General features: G+C 32.2%; 1 protein-coding gene across 7 annotated transcripts in view; it reads right to left on the bottom strand.

Annotated features, from left to right (window-relative positions):
- LOC129913103 (HEAT repeat-containing protein 5B) overlaps positions 1-26,825 on the bottom strand; it is a 28,197-nt gene that overhangs the window by 475 nt on the left and 897 nt on the right. For 3 of the 7 annotated variants that reach the window (XM_055991596.1, XM_055991597.1, XM_055991595.1), the window contains 8 exons: positions 9,683-10,057; positions 9,468-9,615; positions 7,936-9,404; positions 7,604-7,877; positions 5,103-5,135; positions 3,213-4,949; positions 1,217-3,149; positions 1,080-1,094 (listed from right to left, as the gene is read on the bottom strand). In XM_055991596.1, the coding sequence (XP_055847571.1) occupies positions 1,080-1,094; positions 1,217-3,149; positions 3,213-4,949; positions 5,103-5,135; positions 7,604-7,877; positions 7,936-9,404; positions 9,468-9,615; positions 9,683-10,020 (5,947 nt within the window). In that variant the 5' untranslated portion in view covers positions 10,021-10,057. Of the gene's footprint in view, positions 1-1,079; positions 1,095-1,216; positions 3,150-3,212; positions 4,950-5,102; positions 5,136-7,603; positions 7,878-7,935; positions 9,405-9,467; positions 9,616-9,682; positions 10,058-14,756; positions 15,703-26,825 lie in introns of those variants that run through there. The other 4 variants (XM_055991590.1, XM_055991593.1, XM_055991591.1 and 1 more) reach the window with 4 other exon arrangements.

The following is a 26,825-nucleotide window of genomic DNA, read 5'->3' as shown; positions in this document are numbered from 1 at the left end:
AGGTAGAAATGTTTTTATGTGCGAAAATATAGGTCATATTGTGCGAAGAATATTCTTATTTAATTTTTGCAAACTGTATATTAAATTTAAAAAAGTCGATTAAATTTAAAAAATAGATACACCATCAATGTTTTTTTTTTTTTTTTGAAAACAAAGTAAAAATTTAATGGAAAAAGATTCAGCCATTTACAGTCATAACATTAATATTTTTTTTTTTCGTTGAGAAATTTTACAGCTTGGAGTTCTATAGAAGGCATCAAGACAAGACACATATTGTACTATGTAGGAGGTCTATTTGTCTTCGTTTGGTGAAATGGGAAACATTTTTAAAAACATGATTTAAAATAGAAAACAAAATAGAAACACAGAAATAAGTATCTACGATTACAACCCGCTGAACAGCTACGCTGTGGTTCCATCAAAACAGCATTCCTCGAGTTAAGATATTACCTGATCTGAAACCTATTGAGAATCTGTGGGCGGATATCAAAAAGAAGTTTAGAATCAAAATTGGCATTCAGGGAAATCCCTTCACTCGAAAGGTACTTTGTCAGCGAACTGCTGGCCTACACGAACAAAAAAGTTTTTTTTTTCAAGTAAATTTGTATCCGTATTCATTATATATTAATTAAATATGAAAATAAATGGTGACTAACAACAAATCTGGCCACCCTACATTATTTTTCATTTATTTTTTCCATTTTTTTTTAGAAAGCCCTGAACTGTAACAAACTTTAATTTACAGGCATTTTTCGACAAAAAAATTAAGCCACTGCGTGATGTCGACTTTCTTTTTATTTTGCGATTTGAACGAAATTACATTTTAGACCTGGTATCTTCGATAGTTCTTGGAAACTATCCGTCCGATTGCTTTAAAAATTAAATTAATTGATGATGTAGCTAATAACTTTAAATTTAATTTTAAAATGACTTTTTCCATTTAAAATAATTCAATTAACAATATCAGTATTTACAAAAAAAGACAGAAACAACAACAAACACAACAAATAGATATATATATATAATTTTTTTTTTGAATTATCTACATTTAATGAGTCGAATTAAATACCCATCATTACCTTGCATTAAGTTCCCTAATTAATTCGAAGTGACAAAAAAATGTCGGTAATGCGAGAGAGAGAAAAAGTAAAAAAAAAAAATACGGGAGGGATAAAAAAGTTCATTTTTGAGCTGAATTCTTAATGAAGGCACTTACGATTTTGTGGTTCGGCCAATTCAATCAATGTTTCAACAGTCATAACACTTTCCAACACTATAGAAAGCTCATTTTCATTGCGTGGTGTTTTTGCCGTTTCCACATAAAGCCCTTCGATTATTCGTGGTGCTAAAGCATGTATATAGGGTGTGGCGACTTTAAGATCGGCTTTGGCAAAAATGGAGCGTATTGTTTGAATGCATTTGAGTCGCACAGTTTGATTTTCACTTTGGACACATTGACGGAAGTGATTGATGCAGGGATACTGCAAAGATGGCGCTGCTACAACACTGGTAGGAGTGTGAAGTATAAATACAGCTATAGCCAACATCATTGTGACTTCATCGACTTTGCGCTCTTCACTTCCGGTCTTTGTCAAATCGAGAATACTAGCCAAGGAGCTCTGAAGAAGTTTATACCATTCGGTTGCGGCACGTTCATCACTTGCCCATTTGTCAGTGCAGACAGACTTCAAACAGTGCAAAGCAGATTGCACCGGACCGGTGTTGGCAAGGATCGCCGGATCGTTTGTTGACTTTGTTGCAATCTCCTTAATAATACTGGTGGTCATATAGAGAATAGTTGGAAGTATGGAAAGAGCTCCTCTTGGAGAACATAATTCAGTGAGCACCTCAGCACACTGTAGCCCACTGGCGACCAACATTCCATTGTCCTCTGGCAACAAACTGGCTCCTGGGATGGCACTTCGCAAAGCCAACTCCTTTTTTAACTGTTCCGTTGTTAGTTTACTGTTGCTGCTCGGATTCATAGATGGAATTTGCCGAACAAACACGCATAGACACACTTCAAGGACAGCATACACATGCGATTGTCCGGGAATTATATCACCTTGCTCACCACCTTCGCCATAATTGTCCAAATCTTTGCAAAGATCTGTTTTTGCCTCATTGTCATTTTGACATTCAGCCAATTTTGAGTTTCTTTTCTCATCCAAGCACTCTTTGGCTGCGGTGATACTCTGTTTAAGTATTTCCATGCACAACAATTGCACAAGAAGATCATCTCTGGTAAGAATCTGTCGATGTAGAACATTGCATAGCTCTATCGTTAGGGATTTGTCCTTGACCAGCATTTTCCTTGCCCACTGTGAATCAAATATAGTGTAGAGACTCTGCAAGCAGCTTATGACATTTTTGGGTTTCTCGCTTGTTCGTGTACTGCACAGAGCTTCCATGCAAATGCCAAAGATCATATGAAAACGATCCGCAGATAATGAGCCATGTGAAATTGCATTGTTATTCTCGAAGTTTGATTTGTCGTCTTTGGCATTTTCCTTCTCATCAAACCCACCACCTTTCAACCAGAGGGCAGCTGCATACAAGATAGGTGGCCATGAAGTAAGATAGTGTGGCTTTGAGGAGTTGATAGTGTCTGTTGTATAAAATGCACCGCCATCGTGCGGCAATTGACTTTGAAACTCTGATGGAAGCAGCAACAATGCATGATCTTTTAATGCAGCTAGCCAATGAGTTGATAGGTTGCCCAATTCTGGTTTTACCAAGTTCAATAGACTCTCGCCTCGGCTCTCGAACTCTCCAAAATCTCCGTCTTCTGACTCGGTTCCAGTGCTTGCCATTAATATAATATTATTTGCATTACTTGAGAGTTTCTTTTGCAACAAGCTTGCTGGTGCAGATCCATTTCCAATCATAGCCACAATATACACCTCAGCCCAGGCCTTTAGAATACTCAGTTTCTCAAGAGTTGCCATGCTTTCGTTATACAGTTGTGTACTGTTTGTTTTTGAGTGCAGCTTGTCCAAGCTAGACACAAGAAGTTGATGAACTCGACGTAAATCATTCAGATCTCTGGCTACACCTGATCCTATCCAAGCAGAACAGACCTCACAAGCTGCTGCGGTGACATGAGAAGGAGTATCAGAAGAGAAAGCTGGTCGGAGAGCTGCTCCAACCTGAAACAAAAAGAAAGGCAAGTAAATTAAATCACATTCTCATTGTCTGCTATAAATTCTTACTTGAGCTTGGAATTGTTCCAAAAGCAAATGTCCAGGAAACTCTGGTTCGGGAACTCCAGCAAATTTATCAATTATCTCTTGTAGAGTTCGTAATCCTTCAAGTCTAAGTTGATCGGAATCACTTGTTGCCGCCATAAACGACATACGAATCAAATCGGATAAATGCAGGATTAAATAGTCTCCTCGACTCTTGATCATTTGCATTTCTTTGGCCTGAATGAGGTCAAAGTGTATGGGATTTGCTGATTCACATGTTGAAATAATCTTCCGAACACACTCTGCAGCAAATACTCTGGTTGGCCAACGTGGCTGCACAGCTGGATGGGTGCTTGTATTTTCTTCGGCATGGTACTCTGTCACATCATCATCATCGTTTTCGTTGTCATCCTCGTTGTCGTCAACAAGTTCAACTTTCTGAGTTTCATCGGTAGATGTCTCTACTGCAACTGTAAGGACATTCTTACAAAGGCTCAACCATGAGCTCAAATTATCAGATGCTAGCATCTGCAACATCGAAGTGATTGTGTCATGGATATTTTTAATCATCTCGCTATCAGATTCTGAGTCAAGCATTCCAAAAAGCACTCCAGGAAGACCAGATTCGGTTATTAGAAGACCCGGACATTCTTCAGCTGTGAGGGTCAAAGCATGTTCGCAGATCTCTTTGGCCTCTCGTTGAGCCAATTGTCTTAGACAAGCTACTGCGGCTTTTCTTAGCATTAAATAGTTGCTCGACAACGTTTTTACTAAAGTCGGAACCAAAGAAGACAAATTCACATGTTTTGGTGCGAATAAATGCAATTGTTGAAGACAACCAGTTGCTTCGGCCTGAACAAGAGGATCAGCATGCGCTTGCATAACAGCCGCAGCGCACATGAAAGAAGAACGCATTGTTATAATGGAAGACATGTTTCCTTGTAGTTCCGGACCCATGGTAGTAATAAGAGCATTCAAAACTCGGCCAATACATTGATGGACATCCACATTGGAGTGTGGCACAGAAAGAAGCAACTTCAAACTAAGCGACAATGTAGCTTCTACATATCCGCGGAACATGGGGCCACCTGAATCAGCTATAAGTGATAGAGCATAAAGCGACCACACTTGAACTACAGGAGAGCTAGTGTCTTGAGCCAGAGCGAGAAGAATTGATACACTTGTATTCAAGTGCTGTGAGGATCCCATTCCACCAACATATCTATGAAGACAGCCCAAAGCTAACGAGTGTCCAGTCCTTGTGACAACATCACGAGCGGATTTCAATTTATCGAAACTATTTTGTGCCAATTCAGCTGTAAACCGTGAGTCTCCGACTACTTGAGCGATTCTTCCTAATGCTTCACCAGCTGCACATCTGAGTGTTGAATTGGAACTAACCAATGCGCCAATGATGAGATTAGTGGCGCTTTTCTTAACATCTTCCTGTCCCATGCCGCTCTTGCTTTCGGTGAGTCCTTTTAAACCACTCAAAAGTGCAGTGAAGATGTTCATCTGAACTGCTTCTTGGCGTGAACTCTTTGCTTGTTTAATGCATTCACCAAAATGATCAAGCATCTGCAAGCGATGCTTATTGGCAACTCTGGGGAATATTAATCCAAACAGATGTACTGACATATCGATGACTGCAACTCCAAGAGGAAGTGGCCCGGGACATTGTTCACTTTTTGGTACTGGTCGATATAAGCAACAAGAATCATGTTCCAAGGCTCCAGAGCCAGCAGCACTATTTGGTTGTAACTGAAAGAAATTTATTTCAAATAAAATATAAGTTATTTTTTTTTTACAATTAAATTAGAACAACACAAATTATAATAAAATATCAATAAAGCAGCGAAAAACAATTGACAACATCGGCAAATAAAAACTTTTTATTTGTTGAACCAAACTTACATGTTCACCGTCGGATCTTCTGTTCGGTTCCATCTGGTTACAAGCATGCATAAAGTTAAGTTTGGGTGTTTATTTTTGTTTACAAATTAAGTTATTATTTTATTATACATTTAGATATAATTTAAAAAGGAACGGTAAATTGGTATATGGGTGACCTTTCGCACTATCTAGTCTAGACCCTTAAAAAGATTTCAGGATAATAATTCAATACAGGGTAATTTTTTAAGTTTCAAAGTTAATTTCATGACTTTTTTAACCGTTTTTTACTTGCGATATAGGTACTATATACCAAGTTATACATGTCTGTCGGTCTGTCTGTAAATGAAGCTACAGCCTAAACGGATGAACCGATGAATGTCCAACTTGGTATGTAGCGTTATTTGGGAATTCTCCCAGAGTGGTTTATGGAATTGATTTTTTTGGACCAAAAATAACGGTACTTGTAATATACCGATTTTAGTAAATTTGAAATTTCTCAAAAACAGCTCCAACGATTTGGTTAAACAAATTAAAATATAAGTTTTGAGACAAGGTCTATCTTTTAATGAAAAAAACTTTTTTTTAAAATCATTATTAACGGTACCTGCCATAGAACCGTTTTTTTTTTCTTAATCCGATTTTTTTTCGAAACCACTAATTCGATTTCAACGAAACTTTGTAAAAAAAAATATTTATATAATTTTAATATAAGCCAAAAATAAAACTTTGAAAAAATTAATTTTTAGATTTAAATTTTGTTTTTGAAAAATCAAATTTTCGAAAACTGGACATTGAATTTTTTTGAAATCTTGGTTTTAGATGTTGATGAGTAATTTCTACAAAATGGCATACCAATTTTATTTTAAAACTTTTTTTTCAAAAAATTATTTATAAAATATTAGTTTTTTTCAAAAAACGGCTCTAACGATTTTGAAATATTTTTTTTTCTTAAGATGCATCTTAATAAAACAAATGAAATTGCATAATTTTTTGGAGGGAAAGTTGATTTCAGATGTTGTTTTATTCCTTTGAAGAAATAATTTTTATGTTTTTTAAAATTTTTGGCAATCGATGAAAACTAAGACACACGCTTTTTCAAAATGTTTGAAAACATCTAAGATATAATATGTTAGTACTTATTCGATTTCTAGACCATATTAGTTTTTTTTTTTATTAAAACTCAAGCTCAAGGTTATTCATTAAAAGAATCTTAATTGAGGCTATGAGAACGGGGAAGGGTTTTTTAATTTTGTTTTAGTTTAAGTTTTTAATAATCAAACAAATAATCTACTGGGCTTGCTTGGCTAGATTGAATTGAAGTAATTATTAATTAAATAAAAAGGCAAAATACAGTCTTGTACTTTGTTTTTACACACTAATAGACAAGACACGAGTGAGATACCCTTGATCATGGAGAAAAAGTACAATCTCTTAAACACTCAAACATAAAGTGGCATTCAAAAATAAAAATAGAAATGCGAGCCATCATATTGGAAAAATAATGGTCTAGTGACTCACAACTAACAACACGTGTGTAGTTAGTTTTCAAGAGAAGATTTGACATACAATTTTATGACGAGTCAGAACAGCTATGTAAGTAAGCATTTTTAAGTAAGATGCAATTCTTCATGACAATGATACTCTTGGAAGCTTTGTCAACTTCTCACAAGAGGGTGCATCCCTGAAAGAATGTGTTGTTGACAGACGCTGGATTTAAACGCAAAACATCTGGTACGACAGACCATGAGGGTGCTATTCAGCTTTATTAATAGTCGTGATTTCGCTACAACTCACTAGATACTCATTTCTCATTTTAAACGCAAAACAAACTACACAAGTACTTGTTTTGCAAATAAAATTTAAAAAATGGGTATATACCAAAAGAAAGTGGGTTAATAAATAAAAACGAAGTACCTAATCCTAATGAATGAAAACTCTCATCCATTTTTGTGTGTGTAATTAGTTTGCAGAAACGGAGGGGGCCTACATTTTTTGTCATATCCGAACAACTAAGGTTCATCTTCATGAGAGTTATATTCTTAAAGACTTTTTTGATTTCGGCGTAACAAGGCGTACCACAAAAAAATAAAGGTGGCAAAGACTGAGGTAAGCCTATCACACTAACCATTACCTTCACAAGGTAGGATTGTGATATCACACATTCAAAAATTATTCAATGTTTATCTGAATAAACTCATTGATGCAATACTTCGCGGGGATAGAAGTATTTATCAGTTGAATCATTTTTCTAATAACGATAAAATTGCTAAAGGATACCAACTTTAAAGTTACATTAAAAAAATATGACCTTGACCACTTTTTTTCTGTCATAGGAATAAAAATACTAAAAATGTTTGAAAATAAAGCCAATACCCTAAGTCCTACTTTAAAACAATCTGAGAGAAGAGGAAAAAGGGAAATAATGTACGATAAATAAATTGGAATTTCTTATTATATTACTATATATATGCATAATATTACATACAAATAAATTTGGAACTGTTCTGATTTTTATTTCATACCTGATCTTCGATTGTACGATGATCTGTTTCCTGCAACCACGTGCCCAGAATAATTGAATCATCAGCATGACAAAGTGCTCTCAACAAAGAATTGGTTGTATTTGCTGGATTTTCAGAAAGTGTAAACTCTGAGACGAGCATTCTCAACAAATGTGTATAAGATGATTCCAATGCATTTGGTGGAAGCAATGCCAATGTTTCATATAATCGCAAACGAACCATAGCTGCTGGAGCTTTTAAATGTGTTCCATAGCTTTTTAAAACGGGTGCAAGACTGAAAGAAAATATATAAATTTTAAAAAAATCTACTACAGTTATAAAATTTTACTTACTTCACTAGCATAGCTAGAGCACTTTCAATTGGTGTGAGTAAACGTCGTGTAATATCATCTGTAACTAAATCTGGACAATGCAATAGAAAACTATGCATCACAGACAAAGCACCAGCTCTGCCTTCTAGAGTTACTTGCCAGGTAAATGAGTCTCCTCTGGCTTTTTCTGATTCCAATTCTTTATTGGATCTTGGGAATGAATTTCTCCACAAAAGCAGCATTCTTGGAAGAAGTCCTTTGACAACTGGTGAGCCCAATGTCATTATAGCTCCAATTAACAACCAACCAGCTTGCGTTCGATTTAATGACATTCGACTATTTTGACTTGCTGACCTCAGTAGCTCCTCGGCACAATTAAATACAACTTTACCCTTGGTGTGGGGTATGCCGAGAGGAGAAAAGCGTACACTTCCTAAAATAGCAGCCAATGCACAGCTATAACCAGCGATGGCTTCTGGAGAAGACCGCATTTGTTCAATAGCATCGACAAATCGATCTATTAATGGAGTTATATGACTTGGCACAGCAACACAGAAGCAACGCAAACACCAAGCAGCAGCTAATCGTGCGGCAGCGCATGGATGCACAAGGACTGCGCAAGTGGCATCAATAGCATTTAGAGTATGATCATTTAATAGGTTCAAAGCTGTAGTGCCCAAGCCGAGAACAAGACTTCCTAGTTCTTGCAAAGCACACACTAACAAATGCTGACTGAAAAGTGTTTCTTGGTTAGAATCCTTGGCGTTCTCCGGATTAAAGTCAATAGAGTTCATTTGTTTGGCCACAATGTGTATGAGCTCCTTGCACGCTGAAGTTTGAGCTTTTTCACCGAGCATCTTCCCAATAATAGAGCGAAGAATAAAGTTGATACACTTCCGTGAATACACTGCATCTACATGAGAGGAAGCAGCTTTTGGATTAGCCACCAAATCAAGAACATGAGCCAAAAATGTAGTTTGATTGCGTTCCAACCAAACACTGCCCATATTTTGAACAAATACCACATAGGAATGTGTTACTCCAACGCGAACTTCACGGTTTACTCCGGAACTACCTTTGATTATTTCACCGGTTCCTTTAAGAAATGAAACTCCACCGCGAAGAAAACCTGACATAAGGATTCCGAATGCTTCATCTAGAGAAGTTGATCTTGGCTGGTTCTTACTAGCTGACATAGCTGGTTTTTTGTTGCCATCCGGTGGAGCTTGAGTAAATGCTAAAAGTGTTCCTAGCAATTTTGCAACTGCACATCGAACTTCATAATTGCTACCATCAAACGAACGGAAGCAAAGCGTTGCAAGACTCTCCAATTCGGTTTGGTATAAGAATGGAGCATGGTTAATCATTTCAAGCATGCATTTAGCTGCTGCAACACGTACTGCCATAACACGATCAGTAAGACAGTGTTTGGTAGCCTTGTAAATATCCTTGTGAACATTTGAAATAGCTGTATCCATTCCCGAACAGATCTAGACGAAAAAAAAGCAAATATTAAGTTTAATTTTATTTAAAGATTAATTAAGATGGTATACCTTTTCCAGGGTTATCATGATTTCGATTCTTGTTTGTGATTCTGCACTTCGTAATGTTCGAAGAAGTATTTGAACTGTTTCTTCGTATGATCTACCCATCATACGACCAAGTTTCTCATACATTGAACCAAGAACGCAAATTGCTGCCCTGAAAGTTATATAAATTTTTAATATCTCAAAATTAAAATCTTGATTTATAGAAGTACTACACTTACAATTTTGTTGGCAAATAGCTTGGGGAATCATCTTTATTTTTGAGAATATCATTACATGCATTCACTGTATCAAACAGCAAAAATGTATCTCCAACAGAGAATAGAGTTGCTAAACAATTGGCAATAAGTTTTCTTGTCGGTGGTCCAGGTGAACCTTGGATGTGTGCGGTCAATTGTTGAACTAGCTTCTTTTGGCATGATTTGATGTCAGATTTTTGAGCGGTCACCAGGACCTTTTCCAAATAGCGCAGCCATTCAAAAACAAATACTGGACGTTTTTGTTCAGGAAGCTGTTTGAGGGCATCCTCATTTAATGTTAGACTATGTGAAAGTTCCATTTCCGGAGCTAAATCCACTTCTTGGCGTTGAAATGATCTAAAATAATAAAATCAAACAAATCGCTTTCGTTACATTTTGAAAATGGGGTTTTTGAGAATCAGGGAATATTTCCGGGTTTCAAAGGTTGGGAATATGAAGAGTTTTCCTAGGAATTGTTGTTTCCTGGAATTCATTTAACAGAATATTACCATGTAAAAAAAAATTTCTTGTCAATTCCCAAGATATTGAATAATAAGTCCTATTTTTTTTCGTTAGATTTTATTATTGTCCTAAAATTCTTATTTTATGGACTAATGTGTTTTTTTGAAAGAACTATTCCTTTAAAATATAATGTCGAATCTACAAAAAAAAGTGTTTCATTCAGCAAAATAAAACATTCATAATAGCAAAAGCAAAGTGCGACAGAAAAAAGCAGGGCCAATACCCTACGTTGACATCGTTGACTAAAGCTCATTATGAAAATAAAAGAAAACTAATAATATTTCCAATGAAAAGCGCCGCTTAGTCTCGAGGAAAATTTTCTACTCAAATTGATTTGCTATTCAACTCATGCCCTGTTGCTGTTTTTTTGTTGGTAAAAGTTGATAGCCTTTTTTTTGGCAACACTTCAAATTCAATTTTCCAAAAGAAGAAAAAAAAAATATTATGATAATCTGACACAAACACAACAGTGGAGGTGGAACATTTCCAAGAATTACGCTATCGCATGCAAACAGAAAATATATCACTACTTGATGTTTAATGTTCGTGTTCATAAATGGTAGTTATTTGTCACAATAATAAAAATTATTAAGACTTGCTTGGACGGAACGCTTTAAATTATTTGTTTTTATAATTCAATTAATTCCGCATGTGTGTTGGGATGAAAAAAACTGTTTTTCATTCAATTAATCTGTAGCAGAAGCTACCCACAACATCATCATCATATCAGTACGGTGTTCGTCATCAGAAGCAGATCTAACATAGTGATTCACTCATTCCATTGAATACATTTCATTTTTTTCTTTTTTTAATATACAAAGCACAAACACAAAGGCTGAAAATAATAAAAACAAAATAAAAGAAGTAGAGAAAAAGAAGAAATAATCAATGGACGACGAGGACGGCTGGTTAAGGTGTCTCTGTATAGAAAACAAGTAGAACACGAGTCCTACTAGTGTCGCACAAAAGGATAAGAGCTGAGAAAATAATGCAAGACACACAGGACGAGTTATCCAAGCACCTACATTCAACTCACTTGAAAGAGTTTTGTTGTTTTTTGTGAGGATGAATCTCTTATCAAAAAGGTCACATGAAGGATGGAATCTTAACATACATTAAAATGATAGTTGGGAACAGTGACGTTATCAATTAATTTGCGGTGTCTAACAAATTTAAATTAAATATTTGATTTTTTTTTTCTAATTCATATACAAAATAAAATTTTCGATTCCTTAGAAGACATCCATAGGTGGTAACCCAATTCATTGGGATAAATGAAAACATGATGGGTGGGGCAATTTAAAATAACTAGATATGTATCATGTAATCAACTATTTGAAAAGAAAATCTCAAAGGAGATTGTATATACATTGAATCTCGTCAAATGTTATAGAGTGAAGTGGTAAAGCCCTATTTTCACAAAATCGAATAAGAATGTAACGCTTTTAAAAGTTTTGTTCTAGGGAATGTTCGAGGAAAATTTGGAAATTTAACCTTCTACACTATAAAAGATTTGAAACGAGTCAATAATATACATATGTAGGGCGTTCCTTATTTAACAATCAAGTTCCTAAGTGGAAAAACTATTTCAAAGTAATAACAAAAATACCCCAATTTTTGCAGATTTTTACTTTGACTTTGAATTGATGGCGCTTCACGATGGTTAAAGTTTTTTTCTCATTTGAAATATGAGGACATTTTCTTAGATATAGCCTTAAAGTAAAAATGTTTGATAAGGTTCTTGTTTATGAATCTTTGGAGGCTTCGATTGGTCAGGTGTCATATAATGTAAGGTAGGTTTAAGTTATGTTTCTTGACATGGAATTACGATTTTAAGGGGAAAATTATTATATTAATTTAAGGAATAGGCCTACAAATATGGCAATCCTATTCAAATAATAAAAAAAAAAAAACACATACAAAAATCTTTTTTGAAAAAACGAGTACAATTTTGGATGCACTAAAAGGTTAAACTACTACACCAAACTTTAGCTGACCTTCTCTTCTATCTTAAAAATGTCGCATGCAACCTCAAATATACGGGCAAGTAATCGGTAGCCCTATGTACACGTATAAAAAGGAAAAATAAAAAAAAATTTCATTTTTTTTTTGTTTTTTTTTTTAGAAACATTATGAATCATTTCTGGTTATATGTAGTAGAATTTTGAAACTTGGTCGAATGGTAGAGCTTATGGTTTACAAGCGAACATTTGTAAAATGTAAAATGTTTTGAAACCTGGAATCTGCAGAAATCATTAATTCACATATTAAACAAAGTTTCAAGAAAATTCACTATCCGTTTTGAAAAAATTAGGTGCGTCGCACCAAGAAAAAATCTCTGAGGGCTCAATGTCATTTTGAAAGAGAGCAAAATAATTTGGTGGGACAAGTTTCTCACATAATTCCATTTTTTTTTTTTTTTCAAATCTAACACTTCAAGTGAACTTCACACAGTTGCAACTTTTCTTAAAATATTAAATTATTATAAAAAATTATTTCAAAATAAGTTATTTCGTAAAGTAAGCTCAAAATAATAACATTTTCTCAAATGTTCATTAAATTTTTCATGTTTTTAGCACTTTTATAACTGCACACCACCAAAAAACAAACGTCAAAGCAATAACAAAAAAAAAAATTAAAGAAAGAGAAAGAAAACTGAGAAATTGAATCCAAAAAATTTTCGTCTCAGAAATCGCAGAAAAAAAGTGAGCACTCAGCTGAGATTTTTTGTCTTACTTAAAAAAACTCTTAGCGAACAGAGATCTCACTTGGTGGGACGCACCTATTGATTTAAAAAAATTAAATCATTGATATTTTCTAAGTCGGTTAAGTCGTTTACAAGAAAGTCGAATATCAAGAAAACGTTTCTATGGCAGGTACCGTTAATAACAGTTCAACAAATATATTTTTTTAATTTCAAAAGCAGGATGTTCGAGAGCACACGTATTTTGTTTTTGTCAAAATCATCAGAGACGTTTTTGGTCCTTAAAAAACTCAATTTCTCTTCTGGGGATCGTTCAAAATTCTAAACTACTTATATAGATATAGACAAACAGACAGACGGGAAGACCTGCGGGGCAAACTTTTTTGGTATTCTCCATCATCTTAATATCTTACAACATTGTTAACATTAATACAAATTTAATTGATACAATTTAAAACCAAATCTAAGAACTTGATGCACACATTATTATAATACTGTCAGTTGATGACATTTTGTTTTTTGTAAAAACAATTACTAAAGGTGGCAGTTACCTTTGTACTAACAGTCTTTTATATTTATTATATACGTATTTGTTCTTCTATGTACAAAAGTACTTTATCTTTAAAAACAAATTCTATTCTTCCCTTCTTGTTTGAAGTTTTATTCATCGAGAATCAAATGTAATAGTAATAGAAGAACAGAAAACTCTATAATTTTTGTAAAAATCGGAAACGTAGAAAACCGAAGTTACAAGCATACCTAATCTCCTGTGTTTTTGTTTAATTGTCGTTTGTTGATTATAGTTCCGAAGCTGAGAACCGAAATTCATACGTATTAAATAAAAAGAATTAAAAATAACGATTTTTGAGGTCAATAAGTTGAAAAACTTTTAAATAACCATACGGATAGTCTTGAAACTTCCAATGATATTCTGTTTGTATATTCGTTACTTAGAGGGGTCATTGGCCATATAAATGTTTTAAACTTGAATTATGTATGCATTTGTCGTCATACTAAGTGCATATAAGAAACAACAAACGAGCATTAGTGAAGTTGTTTAAATAAGGATTTCTTCCTGGTTATCTCAGTTGGAGAATAATTCTTCTAAAACATAAACTTTATCATTAACCTTTAAGACTCACCAAGATTAATAAAAAAAAAGATTCCTTCTTCAAAGAGATAAACTGGATAACAAGCGTCAATATGTCCTCAAAGTTAAAATGGAATGGCTCTTATACTTAAATAATAATTTACACTTTGAAGCAGTGTGGTCAAAAACTCACTTGGAATACAACTTATCTAGACTGGAAACCTTAAACTTTTTAAATTATACACTGTTGTTAAAGTAATATTAAACCAATCTACTTGCAATGAAAAAGAGCGAATTCTCCATATCTTAAACATGCTTGCTTTTTATTTATTTTTAAGAACGAGAAAATATTTTTTGAAACAAAAATAACATTTTCTCTCTGGTGCATTAAAGTCATAATTCATTAAATCATGATTCACCTTAAGGTTACATTAGGTAAATACTCAAACAATCACGTTGGTTTACAATAAAAATATTTACATTTTTGTTTCTTATAACATCACTGCCTTGGCACAGTCTTAACATTGCTTGATTCATCACAGTGTTGCTAGTTGCTTTAGAAATTTTTAAAAGGAAACTGAGACACGTTCGTTTGAGACTTATAAGGGTGTTATGTTTTATGCAGTAACAAGAAAAAAAAAGGAAAAAAAAAAAACAATATTTTCCAAGTTACTGTGGCTTACATAAGCGTTCTATCTTATATGCAAATTTGATTTATTTTCATTTGAAATTTAGCTCACCTCCTCGCTTCGGTCAGAACCTTCCGCAAGAACATCGGTGTTCTTGTAAAATTCTCCATGGTGTTCTGGGTACAGGTACCCTCTTGTCTTTGAAGAGGGGTTGCTTTTTAATTGTTACACGTTTTAGTAACGATTCATGAGGACATTACATCACACGCACATTTATATAAATTGAATCACGGTTAACATCTGTTTTTTATTTTGTTTTGTTTTTTTTTTTTATTTTTTCGAATCGATATTCTTCTTTGTTTTTCTAGAAATGATTGGTTGAATAATTTAACTTTGCTTAAAACATTTCGGAATATATTTCCGGACGAAGTGTTGAAGTGAACTGGGGAAATGAAAATACAGACAAGTACTTTAGTGAGGTATGTACCTACTTAATGGTAATAATGTATGCACTTGTACACAACATTTTTCTTTCTCGAACTAGCAAAAGAAATGCAGGAAAATTATGGAAAACTATTTTCTTTTCTTCACTTTTTTTTGTTATTTTTTTTTATTGTTTCGATTGAATTTCTGGGGGAAGACGACGACGTTACGATGCCGCATCCACGACAATATACAGTGGCGATGTGCGAAGAGAAGCCTCAGCCATGGGGGATGTCGTTGATTATAGAGAAAAACTTTTTCGCCGGCATGAGCTTACGCTCAAAGTTTAGGTACCCCCTCCGAAAAAAGAGAAAGAGAAATAGTCGGCAGAGATTGTAGTGACGTAGTTTACCGTTAAATGTATCTATGAACAAAAATTTGCCTCAATCGCTTGACTTTAGGGATCCAAATGAATTATTTTAATGAGAAAGAATAATATTATGGTATTCAATTGGGATTTTAAAGCTTTTCATTGATACAATTTCATTAGTCTGGATATGGATTTGTGGAGAAAAGGAAAAGCAGGAAAATTTTGTTAAGCTTTCCGCATGATTTAATATTATGGTTCATGTTTTTTTTTTCTTTTCTTTCGTGGGTTCTTTCATATTTAAAATATACAAAATCTGCAGTATTGTGTATGGTAATGGACGATTTAGATAAGTATATCTTAAAAATGGAAAAAAAAAAAACAGAATAGGAAAATGGCACACAGAATTATATGTACCTATGTAATTACGTACACATGTATACATGTCCGTTATACATATAGAATACATGTGATTTATAACATTTTTAATAAACATTTTTCCTACAAATATTAAATCGTTTTATTCACTATCTTTTTCTAAAGGATTTTGGTATGCTTATTCCAAATCCAAAGTCAGAATTGCTCTAGCACGTCGCGTTTGTTCAGATATCCCCGTTAAAAATTTACACAAACCCACTTTTTGCCGTATTTGAAGCAATATTTTCGCGTTAGGTAATCTTTTTCCACAAAATTTGTTACGGTTAAAATAACTTAAAATAAAAATTTGCTTTCAGATGATAGACCATGTTATGAGGAATAAGTCTTCTAACTTTAAGCTTAATACAAAGAATAGTCTCATATATAAAAACTACAAACTACTCAATTTGAATTAGAAAAAAAAGGTTTTGGGGTCGAAATTCTGTATGTTGCAAAATTTTGTATTCAAAATACTCTATGCAAAAATACTGTATTACAAAATTCTGTATGTGCAAAATGCTGTACGAGCAAAAATCTGAAAGTCAAAATTCTGTATAGCAAAATTCTGGTTGCTCCAAATACTGTATTTCAAAATTCTGTACATCAGATTTATTTAATAGAAGTTTTATTATGACTTTTCAAAAGCTCAACTTAATAAAAGGCAAGCTTCTAATGCTCATTAATATAGGTACCTTATTGGGTGCTACGGGAAAAAGTGAGAGAAAACAAAACTCTAAACTTATTTAATTCTTTTACGTTCACTTAATTTTCCCTCTTAAACTATTTATTGAATTCTCTCGTCTTTTTTTGGTAAATTTAAATTTTTATAAATGTATTATATTTATGTTTTCTTTATTCTTTCTTACTTTCTCTTTTCAATTTTTCTTCTTCTCATTTATAAAGAAGAACCACATTAAAAAAAAAATTTGATGAATCTAATTTATTTCTTAATTAATTTATTGATTCTATCTCTATAAGAATATATAAGAAAACAATATGAACAACTTTAATAAGATAGTCAATTCGATCAGAAAATAAAGAAATTTTTGCATTTTGTAGCTTCGTTCCAAGTTTTTTACGCCTTTAATGTCAATAAAAACAACACAATTATATTCAAAACTAGTATTATGTGTTTTTTTATCAAAGCAAATTTCTTGAAAAATACTGTATTGAAAATACAGAATTTTCCAAAACAGAATTTAGCAAGTTAGTATTTTGTTCATAAAGTATTTTGGCATACAGAATTTTGTATTTACAGTATAATGACATACAGAATTATGGTCTTACAGTATTTTGACCACATAGAATTTTGTCATACAGAATTTTGACAAGCAGAATTATGAAAAGCAGAATTATGACCCGCTCCCACAAAAAAAGGGGAATATTGCAGACTAGTGTAATTTGTGTGAAATGTTAACAAAGAAAAATAGTTCAGCAAAAATAATGACAATTGGCGACCTTAACGCCAGAATCAGACAAAAGCAAGGTCAAGAAAATCTCAAAAAAGTCTGTCAGAGCAATTCTAAGGATAAAGTATCAAATGCGAATGGGAAAAAAAAACTTGGTTGGGCCTTATTTTATTTTGAGTATGTAGTTTATAAATGAAATAAATTTGATCATAAATTTTTAAATACATATGTACTAACAAAAAAATAAATAGATATAAAGTTATCAACTTAAAACAATAGAAAAAAATTACAAAAGCAACATATCAGGAAGATTCTTCATTAGGGTGGACCAACAATTTTTTATTTCATTATTAGAATTTGCTCTATCCATAACTTGTTTTCTTGATGCAGAATAAAGTTACCCTAATTTTTTTTAGAATTTTTCGATGATGATTAGGGGTTACGCACACCCCTTTATTAAAAAAAATGTGTTCTTTAAATTTTATTTTTTTTTTTAAAGCTTAAATAATTTTGTAATAGAAAAGTTTTTTATGTAAAAAGTATCGAGTATAAACCGATACCCCTATTTTTCTTTAAAAAAAAAAAATTATTTTTGAATGCTCCAAAAAAAACTATGTTTTAGAGCCCCGCACACTACAAACTTTCTATCGGCCGATAGCTTATTCGGTCTCTTAATCAGTATTCAAATGTATGAAAAAGTTTGTTTGATTGAAAAAAAGTTTGTTTTGCTACTAGCCCAGTCATTTTAGTCATTTTTAAGCCCAATCTGCGGAAAAATTCCTACTGGGCTGAATTTTGGTATACAGCTTAATGACGGCTTTGTTATCAAGATGTGAAAAATCGACATTGATATCGTGTCCGCGTTAAGAGTTATAGGGGTCAAAAGGTCACAAAAACTGGTTTTTCACGATTTTCAGCAAAATGGTAAGTCTTATCAAAAAAATTTCAATGCAAGAATTGTAGACCAGATTATTATACATAAAAAGTGTCATGACACTTTTATTCCTAAGACCCACCGTTTCTTAGGTATAACGATTCAAAAAGTTGAAGTTTAGTTGTAATCGTCATAATCCTATTCCTGAAAAAAAAACTCCTAACTGAAAAGTTCCTGAAATTTCATTATTTTTTTAGCTTGAATTTCGTTCCTCAACTGTTAAGAATATGGGGAAACAAAAAAAAAATGGAAATTTTCGCCATTTTTCCGATTGGGGCCCTTCTCCCGAAACCATTTCCCTGGGAATTTTTGTTTAGAATATGTCTGAAAATATACAGGGTGTGCAATAGAGAATGGACAACCCTAAAACGGCTTATAGCTACACTTATGATTGTTCTAAAAACAGATAGAAAAAAGTTCTATCGCAACCAGTTCATAAAATATGGACTTTTTTTCGTTCAGTGTATTTTAAATTTTATCATCTTATGTTTTCGTTCACTACAACCACGAATGAATGAATTTTATTTATTTCTTTTTTTTTATAATTTTCTACAATAATTGTATGAGTACATAAACGCTTTAAAAACTGCAAAGCTATTGCACATTTTCGTAAAAAAAAATTTGAAATCTGTTTTTTGATGCAAAATGTAAAAAAAGTATTTTATGAAAAATTTTAAACACCTGTGGTATAAAATTAATCTGTAGAAACCTAGGTGGCCAACTTTCTTAAAAATATTCTGGTATAAGGAGAATATTTTTAAGAAAGATGGCCACCTAGGTTTCTATAGATTTATTTTATACCACAGGTGTTTAAAATTTTTCATAAAATACTTTTTTTACATTTTGCATCAAAAAACAGATTTCAAAATTTTTTTTTACGAAAATGTGCAATAGCTTTGCAGTTTTTAAAGCGTTTATGTACTCATACAATTATTGTAGAAAATTATAAAAAAAAAGAAATAAATAAAATTCATTCATTCGTGGTTGTAGTGAACGAAAACATAAGATGATAAAATTTAAAATACACTGAACGAAAAAAAGTCCATATTTTATGAACTGGTTGCGATAGAACTTTTTTCTATCTGTTTTTAGAACAATCATAAGTGTAGCTATAAGCCGTTTTAGGGTTGTCCATTCTCTATTGCACACCCTGTATATTTTCAGACATATTCTAAACAAAAATTCCCAGGGAAATGGTTTCGGGAGAAGGGCCCCAATCGGAAAAATGGCGAAAATTTCCATTTTTTTTTTGTTTCCCCATATTCTTAACAGTTGAGGAACGAAATTCAAGCTAAAAAAATAATGAAATTTCAGGAACTTTTCAGTTAGGAGTTTTTTTTTCAGGAATAGGATTATGACGATTACAACTAAACTTCAACTTTTTGAATCGTTATACCTAAGAAACGGTGGGTCTTAGGAAAAAAAGTGTCATGACACTTTTTATGTATAATAATCTGGTCTACAATTCTTGCATTGAAAATTTTTTGATAAGACTTACCATTTTGCTGAAAATCGTGAAAAACCAGTTTTTGTGACCTTTTGACCCCTATAACTCTTAACGCGGACACGATATCAATGTCGATTTTTCACATCTTGATAACAAAGCCGTCATTAAGCTGTATACCAAAATTCAGCCCAGTAGGAATTTTTCCGCAGATAAAACCTAAAATTACTGGACTATACACAATTGCCTTCAAAATAAAATATTTCATGCCTACCCGACTATTTAGTCGGCTGCCTGTGCGTACACTAGGAGCCCAACCCGACTAAACTATCGGCCGATAGAAAGTTTGTAGTGTCCGGGGGCTCTTACTGTTTCTTAAAAGGTTTGAAATTATTCCTAATCCTCATTAAATTTACTAAAAAAAACTTTTGTTTATCCTTAGCAATCATTTGCTGTTGTTTACCGTGCAAAATTTTACTGATCTAAGTACTGAGTAACCAAAAAAAAACACTGCTCTTATATCAGATATCTTTTTTTATGGTTCCACTGTTAATGCCAAAGCAAAGTTATCAAAAACGACAAAAAAATTAAAAATCTGATAAAAAAGATTGTATTTAAAAAAATTGAAAAATTGGACACAATATTGGACACAATTTCTTAAACAAATAGAAATAAATTGCACGACTGGGGTCGCACGAACTTGCTCTTAGAGTTCAAGTTGCTTAAATTTTAAAGACTTTTTATATAGAAATTTGGAAAATCTAAATATATGGGAAAGAAAAAAAAAGGAAATTCGTTTTTTTAAAAAATAATATAAAATCTGAAATCAAATTGCCCCCCAAAACAAGTATGCAGTTTTGATTGATATACTAACATGCATTTTTAGAAAAAAATATTTCAAAATCGTTAGAGCCGTTTTTTAAAAAACTAATTTTTTATAAATAATTTCTTGGAAAAAAAGTTTTAAAATAAAATTGGTATGCCATTTTGTAGAAATCACTGATCAACATCTAAACACAAAATTTCAAAAAAATTTAATGTCCCGTTTTCGAAAATTGGATTTTTCAAAAAAAAAATTTCAAAATTTTTTTAAAAATCCAAAAAGTATTTTTTTCAAAATTTTGCTTTTGGCTTATATTTAAATTATATAAATTCTTCATCACAAAAAGTTTCGTTGAAATAGAATAAGAAGTTTCGGAGATATTCGAATTTGAAAAAAACGGTTCTATGGCAGGTACCGTTAATAATGATTTTCAAAAAAAAATTTTTTCATTGAAATATAGACCTTAGCTCAAAACTAACATTTGAATTTTTTAAACAAAATCGTTGGAGCCGTTTTCGAGATATTTCAATTTTACTAAAATCGGTATATGACAAGTACCGTTATTTTTGGTCCAAAAAAATTAATTCCAAAAACCCCTCTGGAGAGTCGCCAAATAACGCTACACACCAAGTTTGACATTAATCGGTCCATCCGTTTAGGCTGTAGCTCCTTATACAGACAGACAGACAGACTGACAGACAGACAGACGGACTTCCGGGACCCACTTTTTTGGCATTCTCTACCATCGTAATGTTATGGAAAAATGTTATCTCAACTTTTTTTTTTGTACGAATACATAACTTGATATACAGGGTGTCCCAAAAGTAATGGATCAAACGAAGTATGCTAATAGGGAATCTTAAGGGCTCTCAGAATTTGGTAACTTGTTCATCCCAAATCCTTACGGTTTTCGATTTAATGCAATTCTTGTGAAATTTCGAAAAATCTCGACTTTGCAACAGTATTTTGCTTCCTGCTGCCATTATTGATTTTTGTTTTTTACAATTCTTTTACTAAAACATTGACAAATAATTAGGAACAATTAATTAATGAAAATATTTTTTATTCCATAAGCCATTTCGATGCAAATTAACTAACAGTTTCAAGTTTTATAAAAAATCAATTTTTAACTTTTATTTGAGAGCAACACCGCAAAAAAAATTTCTATGGTGTGAGAATGGTTTATTATTTTAAAAAGTTGCCCTGTTATTGTAGTTTTCAAAAATGTATAAAAGTTTCCAAAGTTGCAGTTAGATCGCAAAATATTACATTTTGAATTCAACAAAACAGGGTTTTTCAGAGCAAAAAACAACCAAAACAAACACATTTTCTCGAACTGTTACTTGTTTATTTTTCTTTGAACAAAAGCCTCTATTTTGTTTGTATTTTTGCTTTGAAAAACCCTGTTTTGTTGAATTCAAATTGTAATATTTTGCGATCTAACTGCAACTTTGGAAACTTTTATACATTTTTGAAAACTACAATAACAGGGCAACTTTTTAAAATAATAAACCATTCTCACACCATAGAAATTTTTTTTGCGGTGTTGCTCTCAAATAAAAGTTAGAAATTGATTTTTTATAAAACTTGAAACTGTTAGTTTATTTGCATCGAAATGGCTTATGGAATAAAAAATATTTTCATTAATTAATTGTTCCTAATTATTTGTCAATGTTTTAGTAAAAGAATTGTAAAAAACAAAAATCAATAATGGCAGCAGGAAGCAAAATACTGTTGCAAAGTCGAGATTTTTCGAAATTTCACAAGAATTGCATTAAATCGAAAACCGTAAGGATTTGGGATGAACAAGTTACCAAATTCTGAGAGCCCTTAAGATTCCCTATTAGCATACTTCGTTTGATCCATTACTTTTGGGACACCCTGTATAGTACCTATATCGCAAGTAAAAATCAGGGGGTCATTCCGTAATCTTGAAAATGATAATCGAATAGACGATAATCGTTTTACGGTTTGAGAATCCTTAGAGCTATTTTAAATCATGCCTGATTCAATATTCCCAAAACAGTTTATATAAATATAAGTTTCCATATCCTTAAAAGTCGTATTACTCTAGGTGAGCTAATAGTTGCCTCTTAATCGGGTGGCCGAGGTTCGCCTCCCGAAAATGAAATTGTTTTTTTTTTTTCTATAAGTCTATAATCGCACAGTGGCCCATTTAGACAAAAGTACTTGCAATATTCATTTTTCGGGTGGGTCGATAATGAAAAACTTTTAGATCACTGGATTCACAAATGGTTGGAGCTCCAGTATTCGAAAAAAAATTTCAATTTGGGTTATTGGTGTGCCTTATAGAGCAAGTCAAAGTTAATAATTTTTTACTATGAAAAAAAAAATCTGTTTTTTTATTTTTTTTCTTAGCTTTGAGTGTTAAAACTAGGAACGTTTTGATTTTTATTTTTTTTTAAATGCTGTGTAAATATTTTAACCAAAAATTAAAAAAAAAAAATTAAAAAATTAATTTTTTAATTGTTTAATTTAATGTTTTTTGAAACACTGTTTTTTGCACACTTTTTCGACTTCAAATTGCATAGAAAAAAAAGATTCCTACGTAATCAAACCAAGCTCAGCTGATTCAAAATCCTTATATATTTCTTAATAAAAATATAAAAGCTCAGCTGCGTCATTTTGCATCAAACTGAGCTAGAGCGTTTTGATTTGAAAAGGTCAGTCATTTTTTCGACATTTTTTTTTCATGTGTGAAATTAAAATCTTGGAAAATTAGAGTTCTTTGTTTTGTAAGTGGTGGATTTCAATAACATGATTTTTTATGAATATATTGTTACCAAGGAGATGGAAAAGAGAAGAAAACAAGCGATCCAAATGCGTTTTCGAGAAGAGCTTGGACTTGATGTGGATAAACCAAAGAAAGGCTATGGAAATACTAATAATGGAAACACTTCAAGGAGAACAATGAGATGCAACCGCTCCAATAACTGGAGTCAATGGAGAAGTTATTATGATGCTGCAAATAATAACTACTGAATGTTTTGAATTGCAGGGAAGTAGTGAATGCAGTTAAATTTGGAGAGTATACTAAGAAAACGGCAGAGCTTCTAAAAAAAAGTATCCTGAAAAACTACTCACGCCTACTCTTCACAAAATAATGGTCCATAGTCAAAATATCATCGAATATCAATCACTTCCACATGGAGAACTGTCAGAAGAAGCCCAGGAGTGCAAAGTTAAAGACCACAAGAAGTACAGATATCAAAATACGTGCAAAGTTTCAAGGATTCGGCAGAATGAAGACCTATTTAACATGCTTGCAACCTCATCGGATACACCTATTTCTTCCTTAAGGCATGTAAGAAACCAAAAAGATCTGCAAGAACAATACTCTCCAGAAATGATGAGTTTATTACAAATTACCCCGGACTTAGATGATAGTTTTAAAGAAATCTAGTGTTTTTTATGTCTTAATTTGTTACTTTTATCTTTTTCCACTGTTTGACTTGTAATATATCACTGAAATACATTATAAATGTACTCTTCTATAAAGAAAAATAAAAAATTGCATAAAAATATAAACAAAAAAAATACTTTTCTCCCCACTGTTTTACTCGAATTGGTTCCTTTCCTTTTTCCCCACTGTGCCACCTAACTCAGATTACTTCAGAAATTGATTTTTGACGATTGTAATCAAAATACCATTTTGTTTACAACCTTATCTAAAACTTCTTATTTTAACACCAAATTCTGAAACACCCTGTAAAGTTTTTTTTTTTGAAACTCACAATTTTCATAGCCTTGGAAATTTCCTTCAAGATAAAAAAAAATTGTGGCGATGTCTTTATTTGCTTAGAAGATATTAATTTTGCAAGCAAAAAAGTCAAAACGGGCCACTGTGAATCGTCAATAAATAAACGATAGCTAAATAGGTCTCGTTTTCGGAGAATTTATTCGTTTTTTGGTGCAATATTGGATTTTATAAAAGTGTTAGGAATTCATTCCAATCACCGATCATATTGCAAACTCCACAAACAAAAAAAAAAAAAAACAAAAATATGACTAATTTCTACAAATAACCATTTTAAATTATTTAAAAATGTTTAACTACCACTATACGTATTTTCCAAAATTGTATTCAATGTAAGTTTTGGCTTTTGGGCCATTACAAAAATACATATCCGTTCAGCTATTGCAAAATGTTTCGACGCACTTATTTTGGAAAATGAAAATTTTCAAAAATTACTTAAGAATCGCATAAGAAGGCAACTTAGAGAAAAATCAAATTCCTTTACTCTTCCAACGCATTTGTAAGTGCCCATGAACATTTTGATGTCATATTAACGTTTATGAATATTATTATAAATTATATTATAATTCTCACAGATTTGTTCAAAATGTTCGCCTATCAATCCAAAAACGAATAAATTCTCCCTAAAACGAGACGTATTTATTTATTGACGATTATTGACTTACAAAAAAATAACAACTGACAATAACAACGGGAGGCGAACCTCGGTCACCCGATTAAGAGGCAACTACTAGCTCACCTAGACTAATATGACTTCTAAGGGTGTGAAAACTTTTATTTATATAAACTGTTTTGAAACTATATGTATTGAATCAGGCATGATTTAAAATAGCTCTAAAGATTCTCAAACTGTGAAACGATTATCGTCTATTCGATTATCATTTTAAAAATTACGGAATGACCCCCCAGGTAGGGTTGCCAACTTTTTTAAGAAAGAATAGAGTATATTTGATTTAAGAGACGAAAAAAATGAGTAGGTACATTTGAAAAAAGAAGAGTACCATTTATTTCAAGTCTTGAAAATGTATTTTTTTTGTTCTTTTTTTGTACATAACATTTTTTGGTTGTTTTTAACATTATGGGCAGTGTATGATTCCAAACCTTCAAATTCAAAATACATAATTTTTTATTTAATATGTAAAACCTTAAGATTTTTTTTGTAAAAAATCAAGGTATTAATATTTTTATTTCGATGAATTAGCATTGCAAGGTCAAGAAAAATAGCATCAGTTGCGATTCATTTTTTCTATAAAAAACAAAGTTTATGTAGGTTTTCAAAATATGCTTAGAGGATATAATATATGGAGTGCTTGTGCTGTTAGTTCCGTGAAGCTTTTATAGAGGGCTCTAGTTTCTTTAAGTTTTTCGATGAGTGCATGCCTCCATTTTATTTTCATTAGATGGCTGTCATCAACATGCGTGTTTATTTACAGCTGCGGAACCGGACTCGCACTGAAAAACGAAGGCAGCGACCCCTATCCATGTATATGGCGTTACAATGTATTAGGTATAGGAACAAGCACTCCATATATTATATCCTCTAAGAAAATATGTAGCTTTACTCCTTAAGCCTAGTACGCTGCTGATGCGAAACGAAAAATTTTCAAGTCTCCAAAGTCGACAACGAAAAAATATCATCGAGTATTCCGTTCAGGATTTCGTTAACGAAATTTTGTATGGAAAATTTCTTTTCGCTTCAGCAGCGTACTAGGCTTTAGAATTAACAAAAAAATAAAATTTTAAATCTGACTAAGAAACAAACACAAAACAAATAGGTCGTACTAAAACAACGACCAAAATTATTTTGATTTGTACTCTCTAAATTACAATTGTTGAAATTTAGAAAATATAAGGCCGAATATATTAAGCCTTGTTTTTAAACTAAATAATAAAAATTCATGTAAAAAAAAAAATTAAGTAAAAAAAGAGTATTTTGACGTACTCTATCAGAGTTATAGATTATAGAGTACACATACGTGAAATAATAACTTCGAAATGCGTCGGCTTATCAAAAACTCAGCCAGATATATGAAATTTGTTTAACCCTTAACTATAGTGGTGGGTCCAGGGGACCCACATCAACTTTTAAAAAGTTAATAAAAACCGTTGAAAATGAATTTTCTCTTTTTTTTTTTTATTTTTTTATTTTTTTTTAAATTGTTATCTTTTGATGCTTAAAAACAAAATTTATAAAAAAATTCAATTTTGTATTTTATTTTATCATTTCAAAACACCACAAATTTTCACCACTATAGTTAAGGGTTAATAGGTTTTCCCAAACTTAGAGTACCTAATATTCACTAAACAGCATTTACCCATGTCAACAACTTTGTAAAACTATTTTTCTAAGTGAATCAACATTTTTTTTATTATTATTATTTCGGAAGACTTTTGTAGAACATAGTTTTTGTATCGTTAACATCACCTTTCTATTGTGATGTCACCTGCTTCCCAAAAAACACAAATGTCCATAAACCCTTCCAAGTTCGTCATGAAAAATCATGCATAAGGATAATTATTTGGCAATCAGTCTTGTAGCAAAACGTCGGTGAAACCAGAAAAGTGTGTAACTCCATTTTAGCAAA

Source organism: Episyrphus balteatus, chromosome 3 (genome assembly GCF_945859705.1).
Source record: "Episyrphus balteatus chromosome 3, idEpiBalt1.1, whole genome shotgun sequence".
Lineage (NCBI taxonomy): Eukaryota > Metazoa > Arthropoda > Insecta > Diptera > Syrphidae > Episyrphus > Episyrphus balteatus.
The sequence above is the reverse complement of the archived record's forward strand: the minus strand, read 5'-3'. Positions and strand labels throughout refer to the sequence as shown.